Genomic DNA, 17,127 nt, shown 5'->3' on the forward strand with positions numbered 1-17,127 from the left:
AGTGTACCCAGTGGTACCCGTTTAAGTAGGGAGGATACGAGAAACAACAAATGGGTACCACAGGGTACACCCAAAGTGTACCCTGTGGTACCCATTTGAGGTGAATTGAATTGAAATGGTTTATTGACAAAAGGTGGAGGGAACATTCCTCATGGAGGGAATGATGTAAAGGTAGGAACATGAAAAACAAGAAAGTGGCAGGGGAAACCAAATCTTATTCCTAGCCAAGAAGTGCCTCGTTGGCATACAAACTCATTTTTATTACCCCTAACCTTACAAGGTTGCCTTTGCCTTCACTTAGGGTGTACCCAGTGGTACCCATTTGAGGTGGTGGGGTATGAGACACAAGAAAGCGGTCAGGAAAAAACACCACCTTTATATCTAGCCAAGAAGTGCCCCTCTGGCATACACACATTTTTTGCCATCTAACCTATAAACAAGGTCCCCTTTGCTCCCTTAAGGTGGTACCCAGTGACACCCATTTAAAAAGGGTATATGACCCAAGGAAATGGACAGGGAAAACCAAACTTATTTCTAGCCAAGAAGTGCCCCTGCTTCACACAAAGTTAAGTTTTATTACCTCTAACCTAAAAGATCCCATTTGCTCCCCCTTTGTACCCAGTTATACACCAGTACCCAGTGGTACCCAGTGACACCCATTTGAGAAGGGTATATTAAAGAAGGAAATGGACAGGCAAAACCAAACTTATTTCTAGCCAAGAAGTGCCCCTGTGGCAAACAAAACTCAGTTTGATTATCAAACAAGGTCCCATTTGCTCCCTGTAAGACATTGGACACTATTGGTAATTGTCAAAGACCAGTCTTCTCACTTGGTGTATCTCAACATATTCTCAAAATAACAAACCTGTGAAAATTTGAGCTCAATATTGGTTGTCGAGATAAAACTGAAAGATGTGCTTTCAGACGCTTGATTTTGTGACCTCAAAATTTAGTTCCGAGGTCACGAAATCAAATTTGGAAAAAAGTTCATTCTCGAAAACTACGTCACTTCAAAGAGAGCTGTTTCTCACAATGTGTAATACTATCAACAGCTCCCCATTACTCGTCACCAAGTAAGGTTTTATGCTGCTAATTATTTTGAGTAATTACCAGTAGTGTCCACTGCCTTTAAGGTTTATGCAGTGGTACACCAGTACCCAGTGATACCCATTTGAAAAGGGTATACAACACAACAAAAATTGTCAAGAAAAACCAACCTTGTTTCTAGCTATGAACAGCTCCTCCGGCATGAGACTCTCCTCGGTCTTTTGTTTCTTCATGGGTGGCTCGGGGATATCCACCCCAGGAGGCATGGGTCTACCCGGGCGCATGGGTGGCCCCCCTGGCATACCCATTCCACCCATGGGTTGACCCATTCCAGGACCTAGCATGTAACAATCAAAACAACTTTTTATTTTGAAAAGAAAGTGTGTTGAATGGAGGGACCGTAATAAAGCCTAGGAACAAAATTATTGTTTCTTGTATATCACAACTACAAAGGGAAGCGGTTGAAGGGAGAAAAACTGGAGATGTTAACAGGGAAATCTGCAAAGTATGCAAATTCCTGAAAAATTAGTCTTGCCGGCCTGGGTTCCCCCTCTAAGCCATTGGACCTTTTCGGTACAGAACAAAAAAAAAGGTTCACAGATTTACAAATAACTTACAGGGTTTACAGAAGGTAGTGGTGAAAGACTTCTCTTGAAATATTGTTCCATGAAATGCTTCACTTTTTGAGAAAACAGTTAAACAATATCAATTCTCGATAGCGAGAATTACGGATTTATTTTAAACACATGTCATGACACGGCCAAACGCGCAGATACAAGGGTGGGTTTTCCCGTTATTTTCTCCCGACTCCGATGACCGATTACGCGAAGTGGTAAACGAAGTGTGGGCCTTGGACAATATTGTTTACCGAAAGGGTCCAATGGCTTTAATCTACAATGTTAGGCAATACAATGTGGGAGGTTTTACAAACTCAGTGCATCACCAGAAATACAAAACTGTCGGTACAGGTCTGGTCACATTGACGGGTTCATTAGGCCTGGGCGAATTATTCGAATATCCGGTTAATGGCGAATAGGTTTTCCTATCCGTAACCGCGAATGGCTTTTTTTTCTTAACCGGATATCCGCATAGGGCGCGAATAGCTATTTATAAACCGGATAGTTCTGTAATTACAACCGAGTAACCGGATATTCTTTAATATCCGAATATCCGCGGACGTCGGGCGACAACTGATATGAATGATTTGTCTGAATCCTTATGAAACTTCTATTAAGACAGCATAAAACAGCATAAATTAAGTATTAAACTCTAGCGCCCTCTAGCGGCAAAAATAAAAAAATCTTTTTTTTTTTTTTTTTTTTTTTAAAGCGCCCTCTAGCGGTGAAAAAAACTATTCGAATATCCGGTTAATTTCGGATAGTTGGCCAGCGGTATCCGAATAACAAAATTTCACTATTCGCCCAGCACTAGGGTTCATACTTCCTGCGGATGCGAATCGAATGTTGACGTCCCAAATTGGCAAGGGATAGTTCGCAGCAGTTGAGTTGTGCTCAACTCTCTTGCAAATATCGCAGCGTAAACAGGGTTGTGATGTCAAGTTCACGTCAAACTCGCTTCGCATTCGCTTCGTGTTGTTTTTAAGATTCTTGTGATGTGTTTTAAAGCCCAGAATAATCTTGCTCCATCTTATATGTCAGATCTAATTCATAAGCATAATCCAGTTCGTACACTTCGATCATCGTCACAACACCTCCTTGCAGTACACCCTGTTAATATGCATATCTATGGAGACCGCTCCTTTGTGGCTTCGGCTCCAACTCTGTGGAATTCTCTGCCCTTGACGATCAGGAAAACATCTTCCCTTGGTGATTTCAAGAGTGCCTTAAAGACACAACTTTTCTTACAATAGTTTACGCTCTTGTATTGTTGTATCGTTTTGCTTGTAGTGGTATTATTTGTTATATATATATATTTATGTTGTTGTTGATTTATAGTGTACTTCTTTGTAAAGCGCTTAGAGAATTAAGTGTTAATTATTAGGCGCTATATAAATCGAAAGTTATTATTATTATTATTTGCATGAAATATGAACCGGGCTTAAGGGTAAAAACCAAATTATACGCCAGATGTATGTGATGTACTGACCTCGGTTCATGAAGCGAAGCGGTGGTCCTGGCAGGAGTCCCCCGCCCATCCTGGGCATTCCGACCGGGGGCTGAGGCATCCTGGGCGGCATAGGGGGCCGTGGAGGCATCTGCATCAAGGACCCCCTCTGCATTAGGGGCATACCGGGCGGCTGGAGGGGCATACCGGGCGGCTGGAGGGGCATACGGGGCTGGTACTGCATGTGTTGTGGGGCGGATGATTTGGGCGGCTGTGGGGGCGGAGGAATCGGCATTGAGGCCTGCTGGTGCTGTTTGGGCATCGCAGGGCGGGGCGGGAGGGGCTTGCCCTTGTTTGACACCGGCTGGGGGCCGATTTTCTCCTTTTCTTTGTCCGGTCTGTTAATTGACACAAACAGAAATAGATATCTAATAATAACAAGAAAACTTGTATAGAAAATATTTCTTACAATTTTTCTGCGACGCAAAAATTAGCAGGACCAATGGAACCAATTTCATACAGGCACAAAAACTAGCTAAGCACAAACAAGTATTGCTTACCAGAATAAGATTACCAGAATAAGGTTACCATTCCACATGTACAATATGTAACTGGTATCAAGCTCCTTTGTGCTTAGCAGACAATTGTTAAGCAATATTTTATGTTAATACAGCATTATGAAATTGAGGCATTGGGCCCAATTTCACGAAGCTGTTCAGCAGAAAATAAATGCTTAGCAAATTTCTTTGGTGAGTGGGCACCAGTTGCAACAATGTCAACATTCTGGAATTTCAGCTGGTAACTGGTTCCTGTTAAGCAAGTTTTTTTTCCCTGTGCTTAGCAAGTTTAATCGCTTACAGGCTTGATGTAATTGGGCCCTAGTCTTGAGAGTAGTTATCTGTATCTGTATTTGAGTTCTGCAACAAACTCTTCACAGGATACATGTATGTACGTTGCAGGGCCCAATTTCATAAAGCCTGTAAGCACAAAAATATGCTTAGCATGAAATTTCTTCTTTGATAAAAAACAGAATTACCAACCAAATTTTAATTTGTTGCATATTGCTTGTTACTGGCATTCAGCTGTTGTTTGCTTATACTGAAAATCACGTGGCAATTTGGTTTGAAATCCTGTTTTTATTAAGGAAGAAACTCCATATTAAGCATATTTTTATGCTTACTGGCTTTATGAAATTGGGCCAAGGTGTGGTATGGCAAGCGGACAAAAATTAGTGGTGAGCTCCCCTTATAGACCTTTATCACAATGTCACCATTTTGGTCATGTTCCCTGTTTCCAATAACAGTAATAAGGGCTAACATGCATTGCGCATGGCGCCAGACTATTATTTCGTCCAGCCTCAGTTTGGTTACAATGAGTTGGAATGGAGTAAAATCAAGATGGCCACACTGTGATAAAGGTCTATGAAAGTGGTCCTTTGGATTTTAATAATAATAATATCAAAGTCTTATTTATATAGCGCACATATCTACCAAACAAGGTACTCAAGGCGCTGAGTATATACAAACTTCCAGAAAGATAGGTTATTACAGTGATGAATTCTGAGACCCAATTATTTAGCACCTTATAAGGGTTTACATGGTGCTACAACCAGGAACACCGGGGCGAACCCCTTCTCTTTTCAATAAGTGCACTGGGTTCTTTTACATGCGTTACACAACACATGGGACCAACGGCTTTACGTCCCATTCGAAGGACGAAGCAATGGTAAAGTGTCTTGCTTAAGGACACAAGTGTCACGGCTGGGGATTCGAACCCATACTCTGCTGATCAGAAACACCAGAGTTTGAGTTCGGTGCTCTTAACCGCTCGGCCACGACACTTCCATTTTAACTAGCCTACATGTAGTTCATACTTACACTAAGCCCTGTGCCTTATGCAAAGCAGCGATCTGTTCGTCTATGGTGATATTGGCCTGGGCTTTACGTGCTGTGGCTTCCATACTGTATCCAAATAAAATTAAGTACAGGGGTGAGAGTCATTACTAACGAAAAAGTCTGAAACTTGGATACAAATTCAAAGGTATGTTGAAATGATGCCGTTTCTACTATTAGGTAACCCCTGGGGTTATAGATTCCAAGGAGCTTTTGGAAATATTATCCAAAGCAATGTACGATTTCTGTATTTGTGGAAATAAATATTGTCTGATTTTCTTCACTAGGCCAACATAAAAAGTCTGAATTCAGCCAAAAATCTGAACAATCTCATCCCTGTGAAGTACAACCTGACATTCGATATTAAATTCTGTTTGACAGGGAGAAACAAAAAAGTACCAAATGCGGCAACAAAGGTCTAATACATCTGAGGTTATGGAAAGGTTTGCGGTAACACCATGTAATGACTAGAGTTGGGGTGGTTCTGAAAATAAAAAGCGAATCGCCATCTTTAAATTGGATCCGGTTGATTTTATGAATGAACCGAGTGACACTGTTTAAAACTAAAATCAATCCATCCATACGTCACCTGGTTTCCTAACACACGAGTCAATGGGTCACAAGATCTCATTCACAAACAAATGTCCACAAACTAACAGCGCCCTCTACCGGTCGTCATTCACTATTCGTCCAGCACTAGCGGTCACACAGTTTTCAGAATGGGAAAGCATACTCTTGAGGGTGCTATTTTGATCTTTTTGGGAGGAGGGTCGCCATTTGCAAAAAACAGAGACATTGACAAAATAGGGAGACCGCAATCAGATTGCTCAACTGGTAAAGCGCCTGCACATTGATAAAGAGGTCGCAGGATCAAGTCCCGCTTAAAGATGCTATGTCAGATTTTTGGCCGATTTGACCCCAAAATTTTGATTTAAAATTCAATAGGTATTTTGATGGGGGTCGAGAAAGTTTAGAACAAGCTTTCATTTGAGCCATTGCTCGAAAAAGTCCGCCAATTGTTGTTAGCAGTGAAATAAAGTGCTCAAAATTAGTTTTTGTCGGGATCCCGACAATATATCACGTGACCAACTCTTATGTGTTTTAGAAGAAACGTTTTAAATTTTTGTCATGGTTCCTGACCATTAAAAGTAAAAGGTAACCTTTTTTTCGTTAGAGCGGGTGATACTCTTTGAAATACCATTCACTCAAAAAAATCTATTTTTTAATGTTTGTGACCAAAAATCTGACATAGCATCTTTAAGTTAATTTGTCTTTGTTGAACCGTTCTTCTCTTTCCAGTAATTGGGGGGTTCGTCTGCTGTTGGTTTGTACACACAGTTTTCCTTGTGGTTTATTACTTAATACCAACTGACCTTGCCGAGTGACCATCCCAGATGACCTTCTGTTTGGTCTTAGTATCATCCTCTTCACCCAGCTGTAAACAAAAAACAATCAGTATTGTTTAGTTAAAGACACTGGACACCTTTGGTAGTTGTCAAAGACCAGTCTTTTTACTTGGTGTATCTCAACATATGCACAAAATAACAAACCTGTGAAAATTTGAACTTAATTGGTTGTCAAATTGTCAAAGTCGTCAAAGGGTGTCAAACACCCTTGTCTTGTCACACAAAGTTGTGCCCTTTCAGATGCTTGATTTCAACCTAGATCTCACCTAGAGGTTATTCACGTGCCCAACCTGTGTGCCATGCGCACAATCTATGGGTTTTCATTGTATCGTCATCGTTTAACCTCCGAGATGACGGCTGTATGACGTCAGTGAATAGATGGATTGCAATAGGCGTCATCGGCCGCCATATTTGATCGCTTGCAGAGCTCCCATTGGCTGAAAGTACACGCGTGCACTTTTCCATTGTTTTACATCAAAGATGGCAGTTGATGACGCAAGTTGCAACCCATCTATAAGATCCATGGTGACTGAAAAGAAGGAGTTTTATTATAACCGTACCTTTTTACCGATTTGTGTCTCCACATCACCCTCTCCGAAGATATCCGTACGTCTCTCGGCCAGGAGCTTCAGACTTTCCTCGATGGCCATGCCCGGAGCGAAGACCTCCTCCTGGGCTTGCTTTTCCTTTTGTCGATCTCGCTGCTCTATCCAGCGAGGATCCAATAATCCTGAAGATAAGAAAGTAAATTGACTTTAAGACCATTTCATTATATAATAATATAAATGATCACATGGCATTTGTGAAATACGGAACAATATAGCGCGTATAATCCCATATCCAACAAAGCCAAAGGGTGCATGTTTTTTTTTTTAGGCTTGTGTACTGTTGTCTTAGTCCCTAGTCATCTGTGGTAATCCGCCTACACTCTGGTAACACAGACTATCACAAAGTACATCATAAGCCCCTTTCACACGAGAGCAATTTAGCAAGGGTCCCTTGCTAAATTGTAGCATGGTTGTAAGATTTTATAAAATGCACCTCGTGTGAAAGGACAATAATTTTTGGGAGTGTCCAGGGTCCCTTGTAAAATCTTGTCCAACATTGCTACATTTTGTCGGAGGTCCGGACCTACGACAAAATCTTACACTAGCGGAAGTTTTGACCAAGGACGTGGGCTACATCATCGTGTGAAAGGAGTCATTGTTTATTGAACGACGTCCTAGGTGAAAATGCCCATACAGCGCATGCTATTGTGGGTGCTATCTTGTCCAACTAAGGTGATCAGGATTACCCATTCGTCATATCACTCTCATGTCGCACAAGGGTTGTTAGTTTTTTAACTTTGTAGTGGGAAAGCTCACAAAATCAGTCACACACGGTGATAACAAATAATCCACGCTCGTAAATTTTGTAGCAAGGGACACTGGCTACATTTTGGCCGTGTGAAAAGGGCTATAGTGGCTTCTTATATAGCGCTCATATCCGTTACTCAGTAGCTCAAACCCTCATGTTTACAACAGCCTTATTCTTTTCTTTTTTTCGAAATGATTTTTGGGGTTGAACAAAGAATTGACTAGAGTGGGATTCGAACCAACGACCTCCGGATTAACGTGCCGGCGCTCTACCAACTGAGCTATCTAGCTATATGTTGGTGGTGTCCCTATTTTGTCAATATCTTTGTTCTTTTCTTTTTTTCAACCAAGGAAATTATTTATTCACACTTAAGACCTGACCACTCCTAGGGGATATGATAAACAACAAAGTGGACCATGACAACCAACATTTTTTTCAGATACTTACCGATGCGCATATGTTCCGCCATCTTACTGGACGGAATCTTCTCACCGGTGATGGGGGAGATCAAGTAGTTTTCCTCAGACTCTGTGACTTGCTTCGGTGCTGCCACAAAAATAAATAAAACAAACGTTAAAGAGTTTGGGTAGTTTTGGTGCGTCACAAAACACAAACGTCCACAGATTTACAATGTTTTTGCACCTACACAACCTAATTTCATGAAATTTCACTACAAACGCACGTAAATGAATCCACTGACTTTCCGAAATGGAATGATTCATGAACTCTTTTAAGTAGACAGAAAAACTGAAACTTCTTCATTGTCTTCTCACCTTGTCTAGATGCTGAAAAGGCTTTGACAAGTGTTATCATAGATGTAGATGTAGATACATACAGGCTTTTGAAGCATGGTACGGGCTATTGAAAGATACAATATTTTGAACCTACACAACCTTATTTCATGAAATATCCTTTAAAAAAAGGTCTCGGGAACAAATCCACTGACTTTCCAAAATAGAAGAACGAACAAAACTCACCTTTAGGATCGTAATTTTTCCTGATCTGAACCTCTCCTAGCTGAGGTGGAAGCGGGGGCGGTACGGCTGAGGCACCGGAGCCAGGGATGGATGGGAGAGGAGGGGGCGACATCGTCAATCGACGACTGTCTTCTTCTTCGTCACTCTCATCCATATCAGAATCCTATCAACAAAACAATAATAATAATATTATAATAGTGGCTTCTTATAAAGCCCGCATTTCTGTCACTCAGTGAAAATCAAGGCACTTTAAAGGCAGTGGACACTATTGGTAATTGTCAAAGACTAGCCTTTACAGTTGGTGTATCTCAACATATGCATAAAATAACTAACCTGTGGAAATTTGAGCTCAATCGGTCATCAAAGTTGCGAGATAATAATGAAAGAAAAAAACACCCTTGTCACACGAAGTTGTGTGCGTTTAGATGGTCGATTTAGAGACCTCAAGTTCTAAATCTGAGGTCTCGAAATCAAATTCGCGGAAAATTACTTCTTTCTCGAAATCTATGGCACTTCAAAGGGAGCTGTTTCTCACAATGTTTTAAAGCACCAACCTCTCCCTATTACTCGTCACCAAGAAAGGTTTTATGCTAATAAATATTTTGAGTAATTACCAATAGTGTCCACTGCCTTTAACATACAGTATTTCTTTGCAAGGTATGTGGGACTATGTTGGAATTATTACATCTACCCCCTCCTTATAACAGCACCATGTAATGGTTTACAAGGTGCTATGGCACAATATGCTGCCTATCAAAGAAGAACACCGAGGCGAACCCCTTCTCTTTCCGATAAGTGTACTGGCAGGGTTCGACATTAACGCTGGTCCGCTGGCCAAATGCCAGTAGAAATCGCGTCGGACCAGCTGAAACCCTTTGCCAACTGGTCCGGCTGACCAGTCAAAAATATCGGCAGCGGTACTACAGAACTATGACTATTTTTAAAATATTTTTAGGCTCGAATAAAACGTAAAAACATTCACTTAAGGTTTGGATATTCGTAAAAAAATTCACTCGAAGTGCCGCTGAACGCTGGCAAACTTCCGACGATCACGCATACACATGTGCACACACCGCAAAATCCCATCATGCAACGCAAAGGCTCGTAGTCTTCGTATTAGTTCACGTGTGGCAAAAAGTGTAAGAAACATTGAACGCTAGAGGGCGTTTCAGATATTCGATAGCGTGGGAATAGACGCCCTCTATTGGTGAAAGTACGCGATAGCTTACAAAACTAGCTTCAATCGCCTCGACAAAAGACCACAAAGCAAAACACATTCTGTCAGCAGCATGGTCGTCGACAACGGAGCAGATTTCGGTGTGGGAATTAGAGTCTAGCGTGTTTACGAAAAACCAGCAAGACGGTGAGGCCTCATTCAACAAAAATTACCAAGTTACAATACTCTGGATGAGCAAAAAGGAGTATTTAATTGTGTTTAGTAAGGTTCTTCCGTCCTGATTTTGCTTATTTTTTTTTTTTTATTTGGGGCTTGTTTTTTGCGGGCGATTGGTGGGTGATCTAGTTTTGCTCCATGGTTTTATGGTCAAATATAATGCGCGGTTGTTTGGGTTTTTTGCGGGTTGATTTCAAGAAAGACTTGGGTTCTAGAATGCAATACCTCCATGGTTAAACAAAGGCGCAGTTGTTTTTGCTACTTTTAAATGAAAGTTTTGTTCACAAAACAGACGCCGGTATAATTGGAAAAAAAATACCGTAAAACTCATATGCTTCTTCATGGATGTTGCAACTATTTTCATGTCTACCTTTTGGGGGGTTTAATTTTCTGGACGAAAGTGGGAAGATTTTGGGAACTTCGGTTATCGGTCATGTCGGTACGATGTATTATGTTTATGAATACTTATTAAAAGTACAAATAGGCAATGTTTATACGTGCGATTGCACGTAACCCTCCCCACCGTAGATTTGAAGGCAATACATAAAAAGTTAATTTGATATTTTTAACAGTCGGTTTTAAAGTGTTTTTTTTTGTTAAGTAAAACACTAAAAAAAAAATCATAAAAAAAGTTCTTCTTACTTGGGAATACTTGGATGTCGAGTGCTTACAATAAACCGTGGACTAAAAAAACTACCTAAATAAAGATCATATTAAATTTTTTCATTTGCTCTGACAAATAATTTGACCCGTTTTTAAATTAACTTTAATAATATTATTGTTTACATATTTTAAAAGAAAAAATACTCTCAAATTAGTGAGCCCCCTTACGAACACAATAACTTGGTACACATAAATTAAGTATGGCTTCCAGTGCAGTTAAGTTGACGTTGCAATTCATGTTGAATTTTGAAATAGCAACCATCGGAAATCGAGTAGTTGGTATACAACAGTATACTTTTAGTTTTAAAAAAATATACAAAAATTGACGGACCAGTCAAAAACGTGGCGGACCAGTAAAAAATCAAGCCAACTGGTCCTGCTGGCCAGTTGAAAAAAAAGTTAAGGGCAACCCCTGACTGGGTTCTTTAATGTTTGTTACACAACACATGGGACCAACAATTTTACGTCCCTCCCGAAGGAACTGAAAGACATCCATGGGACTCAAAATCAAAGTCATTTGAACATAAGTTGCTTTTAAGTACACAGTGAAGTATTGTTACTCAATTGACACTTAAAGACACTGGACACTATTGGTAATTGTCAAAGACTACTCTTCACAGTTGGGGTATCTCAACATGCATACAATAACAAACCTGTACAAATTTGAGCTCAATTGGTCGTCGAAGTTGCGAGATATTAATGAAAGAAAAAAACACCCTTGTAGCACCATGGTCTCACGAAGTTGTGTGCTTTCAGATGCTTGATTTCGAGACCTCAAATTCTAAACTTGAGGTCTCGAAATCAAATTCGTGGAAAATTACTTCTTTCTCGAAAACTACGTCACTTCAGAGGGAGCTGTTTCTCACAATGTTTTATACTATCAACCTCTCCCCGTTACTCGTAATCGAGAAAGGTTTGATGATAATAGTTATTTTGAGTAATTACCAATAGTGTCCACTGCCTTTAAATCATTGCCTTGGGCCGGCAGTCTAGTGTCAGTCTTAGCCCTGGTCCTGTGTCTTAGGATTCTCACTTACCCCTTCATCCATATCTTGTACTTCAGTGTTCTGATCAGCGGGTGTGGTCGTCTTCTCTTTGGGCGTGGCACTGGGTGTGTCTTTCTTCTTCTTGTCTTTCCCTTTGCCATCCTCCTTCTCATTGTCCTCCTCATCACCGCTTTCAACCTCCATCTCAACATCCTCTTCTTCTTCCAACTCCTAAGATGAGGAAAAAAGGCAAGAAATACATGAACACAGCTGAAACTGGGATAAAATTTTAGGGGACAGAAGGGGGTGCACCGTTTTGTTCTAGATGGGATATCAAGCCAGGCTTCCGTTTGCAATTCTATTGAAACGTCATTTTTTAACGCTCTTGTTATGCCATTCGCATTTTTTGCAAATTTGACGTGAATTTGACGTCACAACCGACAACTCTGTTTTTGCAGCGAGCACAACTCAACTGCTGCAAATTATTTGTTGCAAATATGTGACATCAACATTCGTACCGCATTCGCATTGGCAGGAAGTATGAACCGGGCTTTACAGAGCATCCCCTGTTTCATTAGAAATATGGACTAGTAAAAAAGCTGATGGACTGGTGCAATAATGACTGGCACTGCTGGCCAGTCACAAAAAAAGTTGAGGCTGTAAGGAGCTCCAGGGTCGCGCCAACCCAAGTTCTGCATTAAGTACATGAAAAGTTCTATGTCTGAATTAGTTAGGAGTGAATGGACACAATAGAAGTCGACAGATGTACTGTTGCAGTCGTTCGAAACGACAAGAGTTGCTCCTTATCTATTTTGAGGCTCTGGCCCCCTGTCTGAAACGGATGTTAAAGACACTGGACACTACTGGTAATTCTCACTTGGTGTATCTCAACATATGCACAAAATACCAAACCTGTGAAAATTTAAGCTCGATTGGTCGTCAAAGTTGTGAGATAACTATGAAAGATAAAACACCCTTGTCACACAAAGTTGTGTGCTGTCAGATGCTTGATTTTGAAGCCTCAAAATCTAACTCTGAGGTCTCAAAATCAAATTCCGGGTAAATTACTTCTTTCTCGGACACTACTATTTTTTTTTTAGTAATTACCAATAGTGTCCACTGCCTTTAAACCAATCGATAAACTTGATAACGACGAGAAAAAGTCCTCTTACCCCAAACTGTTCATATCTCTTCTCAGCTAGGATACGTCGCCCGATGTCCTCGGGGCGTAAAGGCGGAGGAAAGTTGCCCTGCTCCCCAGGCTGGAAGTCAACCGTCTCCACCACCACGAAGCCGTGCCAGTCAATCTGGGAGTAGGACACTGAAACCCCAAAACAACTCAGTTAAACACCAATTTTAAAACCTCATGGAGCAAAATGGAAGACAACCAGGGCAGAAAGATTTCAGTGATATTTAGATGCATGTTTAATTTCTAGCGCCAGTAAAGCACCGGCTACAACAACAACAACAAAAGATCAACAGCAATAATGGCGGCGGCATTCAGCAGCAACAGCAACGTCAACAACAAATAATATCTTCCAGTACGCGCTAATCCACCAATCAGATGCTCAAACTGGAGGGTGGTATAAAAACCTATATACATTATAGGTAGCATTCCGCAGCAGCATTCAGCAGCAACAGCAACGTCAACAACAAATAATATCTTCCAGTACGCGCTAATCCACCAATCAGATGCTCAAACTGGAGGGTGGTATAAAAACCTATATACATTGTACTACTTCCTCTGTTTTTATTGCGCACTGCGTATTGTAAGTGTCATTGCGTCACGCTCCGTTTACAACAGTGCAAAAATTACATTCTAAACTTTGTGACGGTGCATGCTGTTCGTCATGAAATAACGTTCTGATATTTTAAACTTTGTGCGTTGCACTTGAGACTGGATAAATTCGTTATAACATTCTTGGAATAGGAAAAAATACAGCGTGTCTGCGTCCCATATCCAAATCGGCCTTCAGCCTCATAGGATATGGGACGCAGAAGCGCTATATTTTTCCGCATTCAACTTATATCCTTGGACACATATTGGCAAAAAAGGGTCTGACATGTGGCTACGAGTCAGACCAATCTTATGAATATTGTAAAAGGCAAGATGGCCGCCAATGGCTACACATCCATACACCAGTTTTATGAACATTTAGATTGACAAGATGGCTGCCAGTGGCTACATGTCAGACCAGTCTCATGAATATTGAAATTGGCAAGATGGCCGCCAGTGGCTATTGAGATTGGCAAGATGGCCGCTGGTTGCTACATACCTCGTTCTTTCTCTCTCTCCTCTTCTTCCTTCTTGCGTTGCGCTTCTTGATGCTTTGCCCATTGGACTCTGTAGTTCACTGCCTCCATCACACTCTGAGACTGCTCTGAATCAAAACGCAGCTTGCCAAGTAACTCCTTGGGCGGGATCAAAACCTTTGCACAAAAAAAGAAGAAAACACAACAATAACAATCAAATCAACAATTTTTTTAAAGGTATTGTCCTCCAATTTAACCCTTGTACAGTCTTGATCGAGGGGAAACTTTTGAAAGGGCACCAAGGCCAAGAGGGGCAACAGAGGTGTCCCTTAGCATGACACTTAACTATAATTGCTTCTCTCCACCCAGGGGTAAATGGGTACCTGTGATCGCAGAGATGGTTCTTGTGATTAATTTAGCATAGTAGTGGATATATGTTGCATAGGCTGTACACCCCCCAGGGAGCTGAAAAGGTTTAATAAATAAATTAAGGCTCAGTGACCAGGGGTATAAAAACTATTATTATTGTTATTATCAGAACGTTCTTTGTCTAAACATTTGAGACATTTCCTTACCTTAGTATACTGCTCAACCAACTTGGTGAAGTAAGTAAACATGCTGTGCTGAGGTCTCAAGAAGTCAAAGTGGTAATTCCTCTGCTCCCTGTTCATCAAACTCGTCAAGAACTGCCGGCCGTTTCGAGCAACGAACTGGGCTGTCAATTTCACAATGTCCCTGTACGAAAAACAAAATAATAATAATATAACGTGTTTGTATTCTCCATCGGCCTGGCCGCTCAAGTCTACGCTCAGCATCCGACACTACTCGCCCCATGGAACCAAACTCAATCAAGCTTCTTATTAAAGTCTGCTTCAAGTCGTACATTCTCTCATTTTGCTCCACACACCTGGAATGCACTCACCACCTCAATTAGGAAATCTAACTCTCTTCGAACACTTAAGAAGTGTATCAAACATTATCTGTATCCAACCTAATGCGCTGCGTTATTGACGTAGTGGCGCTTTACAAATGCCCTATATGTAGGTCTGTGGTGTGTCCCAACTGTACATAAAATAACCATAATGCTTCATCCATCAGATGGGACGTACAGCCGTTGGTCCCGTGTGTTGTGTAACGCACGTAAGAGAACCAGAGCACTTATCGCAAATGCCCGGTGTTCCTGGTTTTATTGGCAGCATATTGCGCCACAGCATCTTGTAAATCTTTACATTTTAAAGGACTAAGCGCATATTTTGTTTGTCAAAGTAGGTGCGCCCGGTGTTCCTGGTTTGATTGGCAGCATATTGTGCCACAGCACCTTGTAAACCATTTCATGGTGCTATATAAAAGAGGTAGGTCTTATAACTAAAAACGTAGTCCCACATACCTTGCAGGAAAATTGTGAATATTAAAGCGCCTTGAGCGACGGAAATGCGCACTATAGATCCCTTGCACGCATGTCACACGCGGTGATTGTGCCACGCTCACCATTTTTGGTGGTCAATAGGTTTACGTGTAAACGCCGCGTCCCCTAAAATGCGCACTTCACTGAATAACACACGTTGACATTGACCACCAAAATGGCGCATCTAAGATTCTTCTGATGATGACGTCAGATGAATAGGGTCAAAATAAGAAGCCCCTGTTGTTATTATTAAGGGAATCAATGTGTAGTGAAAAGGTTTTCAACTAGTGGTTTAATCCCAACGAGGCCTGGTTCTTGATAATTTTACCGAGCGAAGTCGAGGTAAATTATCAAGAACCAGGCGTCGGCGGGTTTAAACCACTAGTTGAAAACCGATTCAACACACTTTGATTCCCATTCATAAATACCTTTTCGGTCAAAAACATCAAAACTTTTTGGTCAAAAAGTAAAATTAATGCAAAAATTATAATTGTTCAATGATTTCTTTCAACACAACATCCCTCCAGCTATGAAATGGTAAAGCCCTCTGCCGCCCTCGGGTAAACAACTCGCGTGATGTGGCACAACTGTTTCAGCCGTTGCTCTCGACAAGAACAGGTGCAAGCTCGCGTGTCACGCCCATGTTTCAACACTTTTTACTGGTCATAAACAAAGGTTTATACACACCCACATGACGCGCTCTCCACCAATAGGAATAGCGAAACTGTCTGAGGTATTTATAAATATACATTTAATCATGTTTAGCAACTCACAATTCAAAAGCATTGATGGTAGGTGGATCGGCAACAAACTCCGGTTCTTGTGGTGCCTCTTTAAGGATCAAACTCTCCAGAGCTTGGGTCACTGACTTCGATACCAGAGAAGGAATCTGGAACAAACAAGGAACAACATTTAAGTGGATGATGAAACAATAGGCTCGACAATCTACCAGGGTCCAACTTCATAAAGCTGTTAAAAACACTGGACACTATTGGTAATCGTCAAAGACCAGTTTTCCCACTTTGTGTATCTCAACATTATATGATAAAATAAAAAACACCCTTGTCACACGAAGTTGTGTGCTTTCAGATACTTGATTTCGAGACCTCAAAATCTAATTCCGAGGTCTCGAAATCAAAATCGTGGAAAATTACTTCTTTCTCGAAAACTACGTCACTTCAGAGGGAGCCATTTCTCACAATGTTTTATACTATCAACAGCTCTCCATTACTCGTTACCAAGTAAGTTTTAATGCTAAAAATTATTTTGAGTAATTACCAATACTATCCATTGCCTTCAAGCAGAAGCAAAACAATGTGTGAGGCACCAGTTGCAACAACGTAAACTTTATGGAACTTTCTTCTTGTGCTTCCCAATAATTTGTGCTTGCCCCCTGCACCTGCACTTACTCTCAAAAACTTGACGACTAATGAAGTTGAAACTTCTAAATTCACAATGAGCAGGGATTCATGTCATGGCTAAAAACTTTATCTACAAAAGGTATCAAAGTGACACCATGGTCGAATTTCATGGAGCTGCTAAGCACAACAATTTGCTTAGTGTGGAATATCTTCCTTAATAAAAACCGGATTACCAACTAAATTTCCACGTGATTTTCAGGACAAGCAAACAGCAGCTGAATACCAGTAACAAGCAATATGCAACAAATGGAAATTTGGTTGGTA

At 41.0% G+C, this 17,127-nt stretch overlaps 1 protein-coding gene across 1 annotated transcript in view; it reads right to left on the bottom strand.

Moving 5' to 3' along the window:
• Positions 1-17,127, bottom strand: part of LOC139943111 (splicing factor 3A subunit 1-like) — a 28,208-nt gene that overhangs the window by 5,284 nt on the left and 5,797 nt on the right. The window contains exons 4-15 of the mRNA XM_071939928.1: positions 16,216-16,331; positions 14,613-14,772; positions 14,061-14,214; positions 12,957-13,105; positions 11,836-12,015; positions 8,743-8,905; positions 8,213-8,311; positions 6,970-7,139; positions 6,377-6,438; positions 4,989-5,072; positions 3,154-3,509; positions 1,218-1,384 (exon numbers count right to left, since the gene is read on the bottom strand). Of these exons, the coding sequence (XP_071796029.1) occupies positions 1,218-1,384; positions 3,154-3,509; positions 4,989-5,072; positions 6,377-6,438; positions 6,970-7,139; positions 8,213-8,311; positions 8,743-8,905; positions 11,836-12,015; positions 12,957-13,105; positions 14,061-14,214; positions 14,613-14,772; positions 16,216-16,331 (1,860 nt within the window). The remainder of the gene's footprint in view (positions 1-1,217; positions 1,385-3,153; positions 3,510-4,988; positions 5,073-6,376; positions 6,439-6,969; positions 7,140-8,212; positions 8,312-8,742; positions 8,906-11,835; positions 12,016-12,956; positions 13,106-14,060; positions 14,215-14,612; positions 14,773-16,215; positions 16,332-17,127) is intronic.

The sequence above is a fragment of the Asterias amurensis genome, chromosome 10, assembly GCF_032118995.1.
Source record: "Asterias amurensis chromosome 10, ASM3211899v1".
Lineage (NCBI taxonomy): Eukaryota > Metazoa > Echinodermata > Asteroidea > Forcipulatida > Asteriidae > Asterias > Asterias amurensis.